The sequence below is a fragment of the Nelusetta ayraudi genome, unplaced genomic scaffold, assembly GCF_046127955.1.
Source record: "Nelusetta ayraudi isolate G7.1 ecotype Tasmania unplaced genomic scaffold, CSIRO-AGI_Nayr_v1 ptg000016l, whole genome shotgun sequence".
NCBI lineage: Eukaryota > Metazoa > Chordata > Actinopteri > Tetraodontiformes > Monacanthidae > Nelusetta > Nelusetta ayraudi.
Window position 1 is genome coordinate 2476864 of NW_027466066.1, and position 15577 is coordinate 2492440.

At 45.5% G+C, this 15577-nt stretch overlaps 1 protein-coding gene across 1 annotated transcript; it reads right to left on the minus strand.

Annotated features, from left to right (window-relative positions):
* Positions 1-2042: 2042 nt before the first annotated feature.
* Positions 2043-5732, minus strand: nptx1l (neuronal pentraxin 1 like). Its single transcript, XM_076023842.1, has 5 exons — positions 5116-5732; positions 4647-4854; positions 3754-3998; positions 3452-3631; positions 2043-2711 (listed from the first exon to the last, which is right to left on the minus strand). The coding sequence occupies exons 1-5, from the start codon at positions 5551-5553 to the stop codon at positions 2490-2492; spliced, it is 1293 nt and encodes a 430-aa protein (XP_075879957.1). The 5' UTR covers positions 5554-5732; the 3' UTR covers positions 2043-2489.
* Between the last annotated feature and the right edge of the window lie 9845 nt (positions 5733-15577).

Genomic DNA, 15577 nt, shown 5'->3' on the forward strand with positions numbered 1-15577 from the left:
GACATTATAAACTAGGGAGGGAAAATGTGTCTACGTCAGCTTGTGTACTTGTGGGCTCATGTTTGTCTTGATAAAAGAGAATTGTGTTCATCGTGTTCCTTGAACTTGGCTACCTTTTGATACCTCCTCATTGTCCCTTTCTTCCATCAGTGGCCAACAAGATTTAACGTCTCTCCCTCACTAAAAACACATTTTAGCCAATTGTGGCTAATCATGTCATTACAGTCCCTTTTGTATGGAAAACAACATCAAATAAATATTACAAAACAGGGCCTAACTGGATGATATTGTAGAAATAAAACAAATATATCACACCGTCATCTACCTTACCTTGGCTCAAAAGCTCCCACCGCGAACCTGAATCAACAACACAATTAAACAAGAGCAAACAAGTCGGTCTCTAACAAAGGTGCCAAGAGGGAGAGCACGGATTCCTCAACAGGAGACCTTCGAAGACGTCTCCAGATCTTGACCAGCCGGCTGGACGCGACTGAAAGCCAAAAAGTTGTCCTGCTGGATGTCACATTGGAAGGTCTGGATCCCCACATGTGGCAATATCCAGTTCTCACCAGGTGAAACAGAGGAGTGAAACAACAGAGCTTCAACCTTTCATGAAAAACATACCATCGTCATCACCTCCTTCGAACTTGTAAAAGTGTAAAGTATTTTGCCGGGTAGATAGCTGTGTTTTTCCATCTGCTAACATTCTGAAGGTTTTTTTTTTTATGGTCAAGCGAGTTTGTGGCTTAAGTCATTTCAGCTCTTAAAGTTTAATTATGTGCAACTAACTGTTAGGAGTAAAATGGTTTCCAAGCTGTACAGGAACTTGCCAAATGACATTATATAAAGTGAATCAATTACTATTTTAATAACATTCATGACAGCTCTGGAGAGTGAATCATTTGCTGGTCTTGAAAATATGTATTATTAAGGTCTGGACATTTTGGTTTCTTACAAAGCACAAAATTTTGATGCTTGGAAAAAAAAACTGTTTAAACTTAAGATTGGGTGATTCTTGGAGGAAAACCCCATATCTCGGAAATTGAAAGTTAGAGATGTAATATTGCCACAGTTATTGGACTATCTGTGTGAAAAGAACCTTATTATTTTAAATACATTGTTTCAAAAAAGTCCAGTGTTCTACCCAAATGTCATCACTTCCTCTCTTTATAAAAAGATACCTTTCAGATTTTTATTGAAAAGACATTGAAAGGGTGTTTAAATTTGGCTTGTATCCAGTTGGGACAAGAACTTAGTAAATTTAGTTTTGAAAAAAATAACAAATGCTGATTAGCTAGTCTTGAGATACCACTTCTCATTTTAAGATTAAAACATTTTTATGTCATGTTATCCATGTGGGTGAATTTATCAGTTGATGCCAGAGAGTGCGTGCAAACTTTGTTAAATCAATGACACCCGATTCAAGTATCACAATTTATTACAAAAACTAAATCTTTTTTTTTTTTTGTCAATCTGTTCGTGTTGCCATGCTTTAAGCATATAACAATACAGTATAAAATCTCAAACCCAAAAAATAGGATAGTAAAAGCAAAGGTCATAGATGCTGACGCAGCATTTACAGAAGTTAAGACATGCTGTTGACTGTACAGAGAGCATTCCCACTGAAGTACAAACACCTGCAGAATGCGTCGTTGCCATCGATGTAATGCGTTTCACAATAAGCAATCTGCTCCAGCGTTGTTGTCGTGTCGTAAGGAACACCTGCTTGTCAAAGGAATTTACATGAAACTCAAAAGAATAAAATCCACTCTGCAAATCATAATGAGTGTGCTGAGTTTAGTTTTTCTTTTTCTTTTTCTTAATTTTCTTCTCTATCTTTTCAGCAGCCCAAAGGCACTCAGGCTCGAATGTTGGCAACAAATATGTTACTCTGTACACCAAATCACATCAAGCAGGTGGTGGCGGATAAAGGATAGTGAGAGAAAATGAAAGTCGACTATTTTCCCTAACGTCTGGAAAACACGATCCGTTTCAAAGAAAGTCCGCCTCGATCCCTTATTTGTTTTCTTTTTCTCACAGTGAAAAAAAAAAAAGAAGAAAAATCCCCGTCCGGCCAGACAAAAAGATGTTTCGAGCAGTTCAGCAAATGTGCTTCAACTATGTGACTTCTGCAAGGCCTCCTCGTGTGCCGCAGATGCGGGCCTGCTGTGCTCGGCCTCTTGAGGGTGTCCTCCGCTCTCCTCCGCAGCGGCGCCGGCTGCCTCTCCAAAACCAAAAAACCCACGAGTCGCAGGCCTCTCTTGCGCTGCTGGAGCGCCACGGGACGCCAAAGAGTTTTATTTCCAGTCACCTGGCCCCTCCCACATAATCACGTGGTGTTGAAAAAGAAAAATCTATCGAGTGTCCGTAAATGATGTTTGAAGTACCTCTCGCCCATGCGAGGCGCTACGCGTTGAGACGTCGCCGCCCGACCTTTGCTTCTTCGCCGCTGGCCTCGGCCGCTGAGCTAATCCCCTTCCGCTGGCGCTTCAGTTGAGCTGGCGGCAAGCCTCGAATGTCCACTTGGAGGCGCCGCCGTAAATGTCGAGGCTCGTCTCCATCCACGCAAAGACGTTGCCCACCTGCGCTTTGCTGCTGCACGTGGCCAGGTTGTAAATCTCCCCGACGGACAGTTTACGGTCCCAGATGTGAAAATTCGCCAGGTCCCCGACGAAAGCTTGTGTGGCGTCGAATCCCCCTCCGAGCATGTCCTGTGGTGGAGACGAATGGATTTAATCGAGGCTGATATGATTTCTCTGCCTCGGGATGCTCTTCATGGAGAGAACTGCCTTTGTGGATTATAAGGGAAATTTCTATCCCCCCGCTTTTTGCTGATTCAATTGAATGAGTAACATCTTCGGCTCACATTCCCAATGAGATCCGTTTAGAGATCTGATAATTTCATTAGCACGTCAATGAATTAGATCAAGGATATGAAACAATATTATGAAATGTGTTTTTTGGAGGATGTGTCGAAACATACCACTATCATGCATCATTGGAGAAATTCTCTACCAATTCTGTCCCAACATGATTTCATTAACTCCCATTTGATGCGTTAAAGGCCAAACATACCCATATTGTGTAACTAGAGATCTACCATAGCTCAGAATGTGGATCTACTGGGGGTTTTGTGTTTCATCCTGACATCACAGCTGGTATAACCGAGGCGGGAGATCAATTGAGGCATCAGAAAACGGGGATTAACATCAGAGTGGCCCTTCCCAGTTTAATTAATTAATGCGATGAGAGAAAGATGAGCCGAGCCTCTCGGAAGCATAGAATCTCCTCTCTGCAAGGCAGGGAACTGGTTTGAATGCACTTTCATTTGCTACCAGACAATCTAACAGCATGACCGCAGACACGTTATAGGTTTCCATTTGTTTGCCATATGCTCTGTTACCACTATAGGCCACTAAGCCACCCACACCGGCCCTTTTAATGTGCACACCTGTTCCTGGCCGAGGATGAGCAGCCCCTGTGGTTTGATGGGATGGTACGGAGCCAGATTCTCGCCGCTGCCCCTCTTGACTCCGTCCTGAAAAGCCTCCCAAACTCCGTCGCGGGTGGTCCAGGTCACGCAGATGTGGTGCCACTTGCCGTCATTGATAAGAAAAGGCAGCTTTGCCACCTGTAAATTGAAGAAGTGGGGTGCGGGGGGAGAAAGATGATGATGATGATGATGATGATGCTGCAGAAAACGAGAAAGGAATGTGCGCTCTTAAACATTCACCCCTGGGATTTTGGACCTGCCTTGTCATTTATCAGGATCTCCATGGGATTGTTGCCCCACTCTATGAGCACCAGCTCGTTGGCCTGGCCCGGCACGGCGTAGGAGAAGGGCGTTCCCACTCCGGGGGACGCGTTGGACTTGAGCCACATGCACACCGTGAGGGCGTACATCTCCGGCAAGCTCTTCTTCACTTTGGCGTACATGTAGTTGGTTCTCAGAGGGAAGGTGAGCTGGAATTTATCCAGCGGCCTGTTTTCTCTTTGGCCTGCAAGGAAAGGACAAAAAAAAAAAGGATGTTTTTTTTTTTATTTTCTCATTTCAGATACATTCACTAAAAATAAACTGTGCGGGTGGTAAACAGTGCACTTCTTTCGCCACTCACCATGTTAAACACATGCTGGGGGATTTGGACTGGAATTATATATTACACAACAAATCCACAATCATGACCAGATTTGCTTTAATCTCGCATAGTGAATCTATTACAGGAGCGTTGTGAGCCCTCCTTTAGTTCCCCCTCACATCTTATTTTAGCACAGTGCAAGTTCTCTCTCTCGCTCTGTGTGTGTTTTTTTTTTTTTTCCTGCCCTGCGCTATCAAAAGCGTCCCCAGTGGAAGGATGTGGCGTGCGCTGCATTAATTAATTTATTTATTTGGTCCGACATCCTTTAATCTGCATGAATTAGAGCAGGAAGCAGACGGGAGTACACGGCGCTCCTTCAGCTTTGAGGGGACGATCGAGGCCATAAATGTTTTTAATATCAAACTTGGGCGCGTGTGATCTTTTTATTTTTTATTTTTAAATTTTTTTAAATTTTTAAATTTTTAATTTTTTTTTTACCCCAGCCAGTTCCCATCCACCCCCTCCACCACTGGCGCCACCTTTCTGTACTTTCTTTCCGTCTTTGCGCACCTTTCTCCAGGTCGGTGATCCTCTGGTGGAGGGACGTGAGGGTGGACTCCACTCTGCCGCGCTGCTCAGTCTCGTTGCGCAGTCCGGGCTTCCCCTCCTCGATGCTGTTGACGCGGGACAGCACCTGCTTCTCCAGGTCGTCGATCTTACTCTGGAGCAGGTCTTTGAGGCTGTTCGCCTGCACGGAGTTGTTGCTCCTGCTGAATTGCTGTCAGGGGAGGAGGTGGGAAAAGGGCATTTGGATCAGTGCAGTGCTAATTTGTCCCCCTGCCAGTTTACAGATTATACAGCTTCACCGACATATGAGGGTTTTATCTGCCTTTTCTGCTCTAATAAATCTTACCGATCAACTGACATAGCGCGAAATTGATTTTAAATATTTATCTTGGCTGACAGAGCATTTTTGCGCAGCGTCGCACAAAGTGCCAAACAACCCCGGGAGCAGCAGCAGTGGCGGCAAGAACCCTACCTCCAGGTTCTCTAAGCGCTGCTTCAGCGACTGCAAAGTCTGCGACAGCTGCGTCAAAGTGTCCGCGGGGCCCCTCGATACATCCCCCATGGTGTTTTTGCTCCCGGCGTCTTTCCTCCTGCCGCCTGGCCGCGCGTCCCCCGGCTCGCTCTGGCTCTCGCAGCGCGCCAACTTTGAGGTCAGTTCCCGGATGGTCTCTTTTTGGTTCATGATGGTCTCCTTCTGCTGCAGGACCGTCTCCCGCAGCTGCATGACGGTGGTCTTGACGTCGTCCCCCGGCACGCTGTTCTGCAAGGTGGCCGCGCATATGTCCATGTTCTTGGGCACGGACGTGCAGATGAACTGCGTCTGGCCGCCGAAGTCTTGGGAGGAACTTTCCAAAAGCAGGCACGAGAGGAGAAGGAGCCTCCAGCGGAGTGCGTTCTTGGCCGCCTGCATGTCTGTCGCTGGGGTCGCGCTTCTGCCTCGGGTCCGACTTGGCGTTCCTGTGTGTGCGTGTGCGTGTGTGTGTTTCCCCCCCCGTGTTATGGTCGTGGCTCCGTGGAAGCGCGGCCGCTTTTATAGGCAGCCTGGTTCTGCGCAGAGCCGCTTCACTGCATCGCCACCGAGAGGGGAGGGAGGCGGGGCGGGACGGGACGGGGCGGGGCGGGCGGGGGGGGGGGGGGGGGGGGGGGGAATCGCGCCTCTGTTTAATCGGCTCCGAGAGCAGCGTCACATCTTGGAGGATGAAATCCATTTTGCTTTTCAGCCCCTCGCATGTTAAATCTTTCATCACTTTGACTGTTTGTCATTTCTCGCTGTGTATTATTCATCTGGAAAACGCGCATTTATATGTTGGGGGCGGGTGGTGTGTGTGTGTGTGTGTGTGTGTGTGTGTGTGTGTGTGTGTGTGTGTGTGTGTGTGGTCGTTTTGTGCGCGCAGCAGAAAACTCACTTTGGCGCCCGCGCGCGCACGCTCACGCACCGCGCGCGGATGCGGATCAGAAGTTGCAGCAGTTTTGTGTTCGGCTGAGTCCCCGCAGATTTCAGCACCGAGGACAGTTCACGACACGTCACACCGTGGAGGCTGACGCGCTGCCACTGTTGAGCTGTCAGTGTGCGTGCGTGCGTGCCTGTGCGAAACTCAGGCAAGCCACGTCATGTTAATAGTTTTCATCTACTCTCTAATGCCCCCCCCACCCCAATAATCAGATTACATTCATCATAAAAATGAAAAAGAGAGAAATATGAGATCATGCATGCAGGTCAGGTTTTTGCCTGTTTTTTTTTTTTTTTTTTGTTAAATTCCACCTAACAGTTTTGTTTTTATTTTTGTTTCTGTCATGCTTTGTTGCCCCTTGCTTTAATCTTAACCTCACTTCAAACAAGCACATTTAGCACTTTTTGATATCAATATGTTTTTATTCTGAAACCAGCACCCGCTGCATGCGTTTAAGGTGCCGTTAGAGCAGTGCAGCGATTGCACAAATGGTGCAACATTTTAGTTCATCAATAGTTTAGTCTGAACACATTCAACTCATTCACATAACATTTCAAGTATTAGTGAAATATGTTGTGTTCGTGCGTGAGTGCTTGTGTCTTTCTCTCCCTTTGGTCTTTCCAGAATCGTGACACACAAATAAATGACTAAAATGCAAAGAAGTGACACGACAAGAAGCCACTTCTTTCTCGTCCGTTCATGTCTCCACACCGACCGCCCCTGCCGGCCACCCGCTGCTCCTTCCGTCTCTCGTGGCTGTAATGCTTTCCATATAACTTATTCATTATATATTATGACTTAATGTCAATTTACCAATGCCGAGTACAAATTACATTGATGGGCGGGGCTGGAAATTTGTCCTTTGATTAATGATTAATGATTTCACTTTTCTCACATTAATTGCTTTCATCCGTGATGTGCAAAAGTGACCAAAATTGTTTTGCTGCCCAAACACTATTAAACATCACCATAAGCATTTCAATAATTCAACTTTAAAAAATAAAATCAAAAAAAAAAATGTCCTCAAGCAATTCACCTTTTCTATTATTCACGAAGGACGGTTTTGATGTTTCTTTGTTGCTTCTTGTTTATTCGGGCAATGTTGATTCTGAAAAATACTGAATAATGAAAGCATGTTGCCTCTCTGATTAAAATTGATTGATTTTCTACTGAGAGTCCAACATGGGGAGACGTCTCCAGTATCGGTGTCAAAAGTGCACGCGACAAAAGGATTTTAGATGTGAGTGTTCAGACAGGTCGTGGCTTCTTTTCTGAACTCAATGTCAAAGGCTCCAAGGTTTTATATAATGTCATATAATACAACATTTCTTTCACTAACACAGAAAGTTGTTCTGTCACAGGAAAGAGAACTTCATGGCAATTTACAACAGTAGGAAAAATAGATTGTGCATCATGGACATGAAGATCATCTAAAAAAAACAAAACGAGCTATAGCTGTGATTTTTTTTTCCTTTTAAGTGCTTCCACAAACTTCTCTTTGTACACTTCAACCCTACACTTCTTGCACGGTGCACTAATCTCGACAGTGGTGTTACTTCACTGGTTTGACAATGGATGACACCCGCTGGTGTACAGGGTGTCCCAAAAAAGTTGACATGATTTCGCAGGCCAATAATTTTGGCCGTTCCTGTTGACATAACCTCAGTTTTTCACAGAATAGAAACAGATCAAGATCTTATATTTAATGTTTTATTTTTTTGTTCTGTTTTCAGGTTGAGCCATGTCGTTTTGCATCATGGAATATGCTCGCACACAGTCACCCAGGTGGTTCACATATTGAACGCTCATGAAATCGGTCCCATGATAAACTTATGATGTTCAACACTTAAGCTGTATTTTTCAAAGGCACATCTATGTTTTACACTAATTCACAATTCACTGTTGTTACCACAACTCACATCTGAGTTTCTTTCTAACCTGTTGTTGAAGTTACATTTCCTGATTTTAATGGCCACGTCAGTTATAACTTCATTCATCAATAACAAGTTTAAAAAAAAAAAAAAAAAAAAAAATCAGATTCTCAATATTGAGCAAAGATTTTATCGTGCTGTTCATCTGGACTCTTAACTGCATTACACCCGCGTGCCTGTCAGTGGAGGGGGAGCAGTGGCGGAACTAAGTGGTGCATTTGGGGGGATTTAAACGTAATCCTGCACTCGGCCGTCGCCTTTACTCATCCTAAAGTTGTGACGTTTTGCCGCCACGTAACGGCTTTCGAACTTGAAGGAGTCATTGCGCAGGTGCTGCCGTAATCTTGGAGCACATTACGCAAAGTGCGGGGTGTTGTAACATGTGACATAACTCGTTTGTTTGTTTGTTTGTCGGTTTGGCTGTTGCCACTTGAAGGTCCCCCTGGATTACGGTCCATTTGAGTGATGCATCAGGTTTTGAAGAGGAATGAAATGGGAGTTAGTGATTTAGTGACTTGAACTGTCCACCAGTAATCCCCAATTTCTTTTATTTTTTTTTTTGACATGAAAAACAAGTACTAAGATTACAGGTGTGAGTAATTCCACAAAAAAGAGTGGTTTATAACGTGATGTAACCTCCAATGTTATGTTGGCACATTTAAGGTGCTTATCTTGATATTATACATCAGAAGAAGGAAAAAAAAAAAAAAAGTCACGGGTCCAAAGCTGACGTTGAAAAGATTTAAACCATTATTCCCTGAAGGAGCAAATCTCGTCAGGGACCTGAGCGCAAAATCTTTTTTTTTGTGCGTTTAGAGAAAACAAAAGAGTGAATAATGTGGGTAGAAATAGATGTCACTGCTTTTAAGCTCCGTAGCTTTAGGGTGAGACACAAACAGAGGAAAAGAACAGCCTCGAAACTTTATTAGACGTTGCGTAACGAGGAGCCGCGCGCTCTGCCGTGTCAAGAAACACCTGGCAAAGCCGTTTTGTCTATTTGTCCGTTTCTCCTCGCCGCTGCGTGCGTCGCGCGAGCTGCGGAGGACAAGACGCAGTACGCCCGGCGGAATGTCCAAAAGTGTTTGCGCTCATTATAAATTCATTATTCAGCGCGCTTCCCACACACCAACGCAGTCCCGGAGCCATACGCTTAAGCAAGAAAAGCCTCCTCAGAATCTCCGCTGTGGAGCTTCCCATCACCCCTACCAGTTATTCATCTCCGTCCTCTCATCTCCTGCTACAAAATCCCAGTCAAAGTGGCGCCTCGAGGCGCACGGTTGACGGTGGAGCCTTTTCTCGGGGCCCCGATTTATTGCTTTCCGCCAGATGCCACAGGTTCAACTCCGTGAGTGTACAGGGTGGGAGGCGGCCTTCGCGAGACATATTGCGTTTGTGTTGTGTTTGCGAGATGCGTTTGCTTATTCATTGCACTGTTGTGTTGTTCAAAGTCGCCTTGAAAAGGGTAATCGCGTGCAAAGAGCCGCTCTTGCCGCAGCCCTCAGCCGCCGAGGCTGCCGGGCCCGCCGTCCACCTGTTATGCTACTGTATCTGCTTAATAATGCATGTAAACACAGTGGAAATGCATTCTCCAGCAGATCAATAGTTGTAATTTCACACGTTGGCAGCCTGCCTCCGTTTGCTTTTTCCTCAAGTGCCGCGGTGGCGGGGCGACCAGGAGGGAGCGGCAGCGGACGCGTCTAAAATAGTGAATTAATAAGTACTTGATGGATTCTTTGAACAAGAATGCTGTACAGCAGCGGTCCCCAACCCCCGGGGCCGCGGACCGGTATCGGTCCGTGGGTCATTGGGTCACACAGACAGAATAATTAACTTCCATTAAATTAATTAAGTTTTATTTGTTATCTAAGGCTGAGCAATTTTATTTTGAGAAATGACTGGATTCTCTCCGTTACATCCACATATGGCTCAACTCTCGACGCATGCAAAGGCGCTTGTCTTGGTGGCGTGATAATGTTACCGCTAGATTAAATCCACGAGCCAGCCAGCAAGCTAGCTAGCAACGTGAGCGAAAAACCAACGTCTTTGCAAAGAGGAAAAGGCCCAGCCAGGAGACAGAAGAGCCGACCACTTCCAAGAAAAAGAAAGCAACGTTTAACAGACAATACCAGGAGTCCCACCGCTAACTTTATATGGACAGAGGATTCCTACGCAACAAGGCCACTCTGCTTAACGTGGCGACCGGCTCTCTAATGAGGCAGTGAAACCTTTAAAACTGCTTGGCCACTCGGGGGGGCCAAGCACCCTACATTAAAAAACTTTGGAGCCTTTGGAGTATTGAAAGTTACTCATGTTATGTTGTTGTCGCCATGTTAAGAGGACGCTGCTAATAAAGTTCCAAACATGTACAGAGTGGATTCACGTTTACTGTTAGGTTTAGAAAATACCACAGTTTTCATGCCGGTCCACCTCACATTAAACCGGGCCGTGGTGCAAGAAAGGTTGGAGGCCGCTGCTGTACAGGTTGTGCTGTTAGTGCTCTCTTTTGTGTATGACACCCTTTTTGTTTTTCTTAAGTATCCCCTGACCCATTATCTCGTTGAGAAAAAATAGACCAGGAACATTTCCAATCTCCTTCTAATTTCTTTCAGTGCATAAACACTCAAGAGCAGTGTCACAAAAACCGCTGACGCAACGGATGTGTCCTCCAATATTAAGAACAGTGTGTTTTAGCTCGTATTTTTAGCAAAGTGGAGCAGAGAAAGTAAGTAGGAACGGACTTTTCTGATTCCTGAGGCATTTTCTGATAGGTTTGGGGCAGATCTTTTTCTTTTTCTTTTTTTTTTAATTATGTTGAAGAAACATAGGACCGTTTAATGATCCTTCTGATTAAAAATGTCCCCTTTTAGTTGACGCCTGTTCACAACCAGGCATCCTGCGCATCAAAACCAGCTATGCATTTCCAATGTAAGGGCACGCCTGAGGAAGTCAAAGGTCACCAACAGCTGATGATTTTCATCTTGACGTAATGGCTGTGTTGGGGGCTGGCTCTGCTTAAGAAAAGGGGCAGGGGAGGGGCATTTCCTCATTGCGATGAACAAAAGCATAATTAAGCCTCCTGTCTGCGTAGCTTAGCGGAGCCGTGCTTGCCATGGCAGAGGAGGAAAAACAGCTGTCATTTTGGGGTCACTGGAACATCAGGATGCAGGGTCTGCGTGCAGCCAGAAAAATGTCCTCCTGCTGCCAAGGCTGGGGGAAAAAAAGAGGGGGAAAACGGCCCAAAGTGGCTAATTAAGGCAAAGGAATTCTTCCCATTGCTTTTTTTTTCCCCCCCTCATGACTTTCCCTCCTGATTTGGAGATGGAGTTCTTCAGAGTTCACTTTTGTTGCAGCTCCTCCAGTGTATTTTATTAAAGGAGGATTTTTGTTATTTTTGCCTCATTCTGGATGAGCTGAAAATGCTTTTCTGCTGATCGTTTTGCCATTGGGGTGGCTTTTCATTCAGATGCAACAGCATTCTGCCCCGGTTGGAGATTATAAGGAGAAATTTTCACAGGGTGCTTTTTTTTTTTTTTTTTTTTTAAGCCTATGGGATGTTTTGTGGGATAAATCTTTAAGTTAAAGGGCAGCGGGATTCTCCTAAAGCTCATCCATCGCATTTCTCCAGTAGAACTTGCAGTCTTAAAGTGGCTGCGTGTTGCTTTATGAAGTCTCATCGTCTGGTGTTTGTGTTCTGATGAGCAAACAACAACTCGGACTACCTTCAAAAGTGTTCTCACCTTAATTCTTACCAGTTTCTGGCAGCTGGATGAAAAACCGGAAGTGCGTATTTGATGCTGTGTCACTCATGGGCCTACCGAGCCTGTGGATCAGCATTCATCACTGCACGCTCAAAGAATAACTTCTCAATCCAATAACTCAGATCATGCTCCACAATCTACATTTCCATATTTCTTACCCTAAAATCTGAAAATGTTATTGCTTGCACCGTTTCAGCGCAGCCTTGTCCTAAAGCGCCGTGGCTCCTCCTCCGCCATGCTAACTCAATCTCGACTCGTATTGCATTATTAATCACACATCACTAAAAGGGAGAGCTGTGCGAAATTTCCTCAATTTGCTCCTCCGGTGTGATTATGCAGCGCAGATAACACGTTGGAGGATATTAAAAAGCCAACATGGTTTTCGTGTCCAAGTAGATTATAGATGGCCACGAGATGGATCTAAAATGTAGATGTTTTAGTATTTCCTTTTTCGAGCACTTGGCGCTGCTTCCAGTTTAATGCAGACTATTTTAGGCCCGTTACATCATAATGCTCGGTAATGTTTGAGGATTTTCCCTTTTCAGCCCCTGTCGCAGGTTTTATGAAGAGATCATCGTTTGCCGACGATTTGCGCTAGTTTCCCCCCGGAGACCGTGATGCTTTTGGCATTCATGTTTCTTCATTTCATTAATGGGGCTCTCGTTGTCTTGACTGAATGCCAATTTCACTTCGAACAAGGGGCCACATTTGTGAGATCCAGCTGTATGTTGGAAACCCTGTTTTTAGACGCCCTTTTAATGTATGTCTGTCCGTTCATTACCGGTCCTGTATTTGACTGCCCCTGTATGGATGTGAGCGATGCTGCAGCCGTTCAGCACCCGAAGCGATGTTGCGTTATGAATTGGGCACCCCGCAAACGGCCTGGTGGATTTGATTTCAATCACGGCTCGGAATCCCTCTGCGCGGCTGAAAGTTATCGGAGATTCCACCTGCGCCGTTTCTCTCATTTATTGTTCAAAATCAAACCGATCTGCTTTCCTACAGAAAAACGGCTTTAAGTAACACCCCGGTTAGATTAGTTTTTTCTTTCTTGGCTGCCGCTACACCAACAGGGGACTGCCGAGTCAAAACTGTGAATTAGCGTCAAACAAACCTTATTTGAAATCATTGCAGCCTGTGTGATCAGAATTTGCATAATTTGGTACTGTGGTAATCTGCAATTGGCTCCAGTTTTTGAATGCAAAGTAACAGATTAGAGTGAAGACTGAGCCCGCAAATTGCACAATGTATGCAAATAACCTGAAACGTAGATTTTCCAGTAGATCGGGGCAAAGTTATTCAGTCCTTGCATCATCTGCTTCCGGAGATTTGTTTTTCCTTTCCCCCCCCCCCACACGTAAATGTAATCACAGCAGCACAACGGGTTGTAGCTGGCGCTACATGTTTCCCCCTTGTGTCCGCTGCAGTGAGCAGCAAGTCGGACATGAGCAGCAAGTGGCTGCAGCGGGAAAGCCGGGCTTTTGGGAATCTCTGGGCGATCACAGGAGTCTGAGAAGCATGAAGTGCTGTCAGGGGTTGAAGTGTAACGAAGAGCCGCGCTCTTCCGGAGCTGCACAAAGGGAGACTGACTGTCTTGTCCTAAGTCTCAACTTGGCACCTCCTCACCGCGGCAGCGACTGGATGACTCCTGCCGAGGGGAAAAAGTTATACCCTGTGCCTACTTGTGAAGTTTCAAACCAGAGCAGAGATTGCCGCCGAACAGCGCCTGCAAATCCAAAAGTTGGGCAGAACTTTTGGACCACCTGCGGCACCGCGAGGCACCGTTGCTTTCGTCGGAACGTTTTGGTGTCGGCTCATCTGACAGTGTGGATGTCTTTGTCTTTCCGCTGATCAACTGTTTGAAAGGAGAACAAAAGCAAAGACGGTGACAAAGGCGGTCCTCTGTCTCCTCAGAAGAGGCACTGAACGTGTAAAAGCGTATTGAGTTATCTTCTGTGAGGAGATGAATCCCTACTTTCTTCTCATAACTTTGTTTCCGCCGTTGCAAATTTGTTTCGCGGTCATTGTGAAGAGTTTTAATGTTTTAATTGTTTTTGCAAGCTCAATTTATTGGTTTGGCACGTAGCGTGCACAGGCCTCCAAGAGTGGTCATGCGTTGCGGTAACTTGCCGTTCAAGGAGAAACCTGCCGGCAAGCACAAACAACGTAAACATCCTTTGAAAGTTGTCTCGCAAGGACGGCTTCTCAAGTTTTCTCCAAAGAGGAAAGTCTATTCAAAACAGTCTGAATAACTTTTTTTTTTTTTTTCTCCTAGCAACTCTTGTCCCCTTTTATGTAACTACCAAACCGACTAACAGTCCCGGGTCATGTCCATGTGTCAGGTTGTCGATATGTAGCATAAGCCGATTGCGTAATTTGCTCAGGCCCGGCAAGGAAGTTGTCCGGGTGAAGTCCGTCTTTCATGCAGAAATGTCCATATATTATCTATGGTCTGTCAGGCTGAGAGGCAGAATAAAAATAGCCTGCTATGATTCCTGGTGTGGACGGGTAATGTGGGTAACGGCTAATGCACTCAACACTTTTGGAGTGTCAGCCCTCCGATTGCTTGCTTTCACTTAACTACGTGGTGATAAACCTCTTTACATAAACATACAAAGCCAACTTATCCTCTTTATGTCCTCGCTCACATTCATACCCACTTGGCTTAGATGCGGCTCCATTTCATTATTCCAAGCCAATCCATATCCATAAGTATCGTGAGAATGAAAGGGTGCCAGCTGCTCGTGATGCACAGCGGGCACGCCACGCCACAGAAGGGACTGGAACAGGGGGTGGGCGGGGCTGTCCGGCCTCGAAGTGAATTACAGTGTAAGCTCAGGGCTATGACTTTGATGCACTCTGGCAGTCCGGTAAAAGATGTATCGATATTCCTCCGCATCAAGGTCACTTCCTGTTGCCGCATTGTGCACGATGGTGTGGAATAAGTCGGGAGAGGTGAGGTGAAGTTTGCGTGGCGGCGCGTGAGATGACTTTGTCGAGTTGGCTGAAGGAAAAGCAAGAGGTCGGCTGGGTGGGAGCAACTTGAATAAAAGTCACTGAAGTATTGATACTTTTGACGCCAGATCTGTCCATCATCCACTCAGTTGTCATAAGGTATCAATCAATAAGGTAATAACCAATAAGGTATGGCTAATAAATTCTTGATTAGATATACTGTAAAGATGAGGACTTCAATGAATCCAAGTTTGGAGTGCCAAATACCTCTCAGATGAAGGGTTTGACTAATTTTCAAATCCAGGATGCTGAAAAGTTGGTGTAAAGGTATTTTTTCTCGAGGACACGTTCTTGCATTTTGCATCATAACCCAGCAGACTTCATGTATCAGCCTTTTATTACGGCCGAGAATGAAAGGATGTGTAGGATACGATGTGATTCAGGGTCACACACCCAATTCTTCAAGATTCTCTTTGGCCACGTTCAGACTGCCAGCAAAAATCAGATTTTTAGCCCATCCGGATTGAAAAAGGATGTCCCTTTTGTAGTGTGAACAGTCACAAATCACATGAAATCCGATTTTTTGCGAAACGGATTGAAGCCAACATTCGGGAGATAGTTTCACTCTGACTGTCCGTGACGTCACTCTACGCGATCCAAGACCCGATGCGCCAGACCAGACACATTCTGTACTTGACCAAAAAATAGGAGGGTGTTGACAGGTGAAGCAGCGACTGCAACATAAATGTAATAACAGGCCACTCAAGCGCCAAGAGGGCCGGAAAGTATCGCTCGAAGACGATTCGCGATCGCCAGCGTGTTCAAGAGGACTCCCCTGC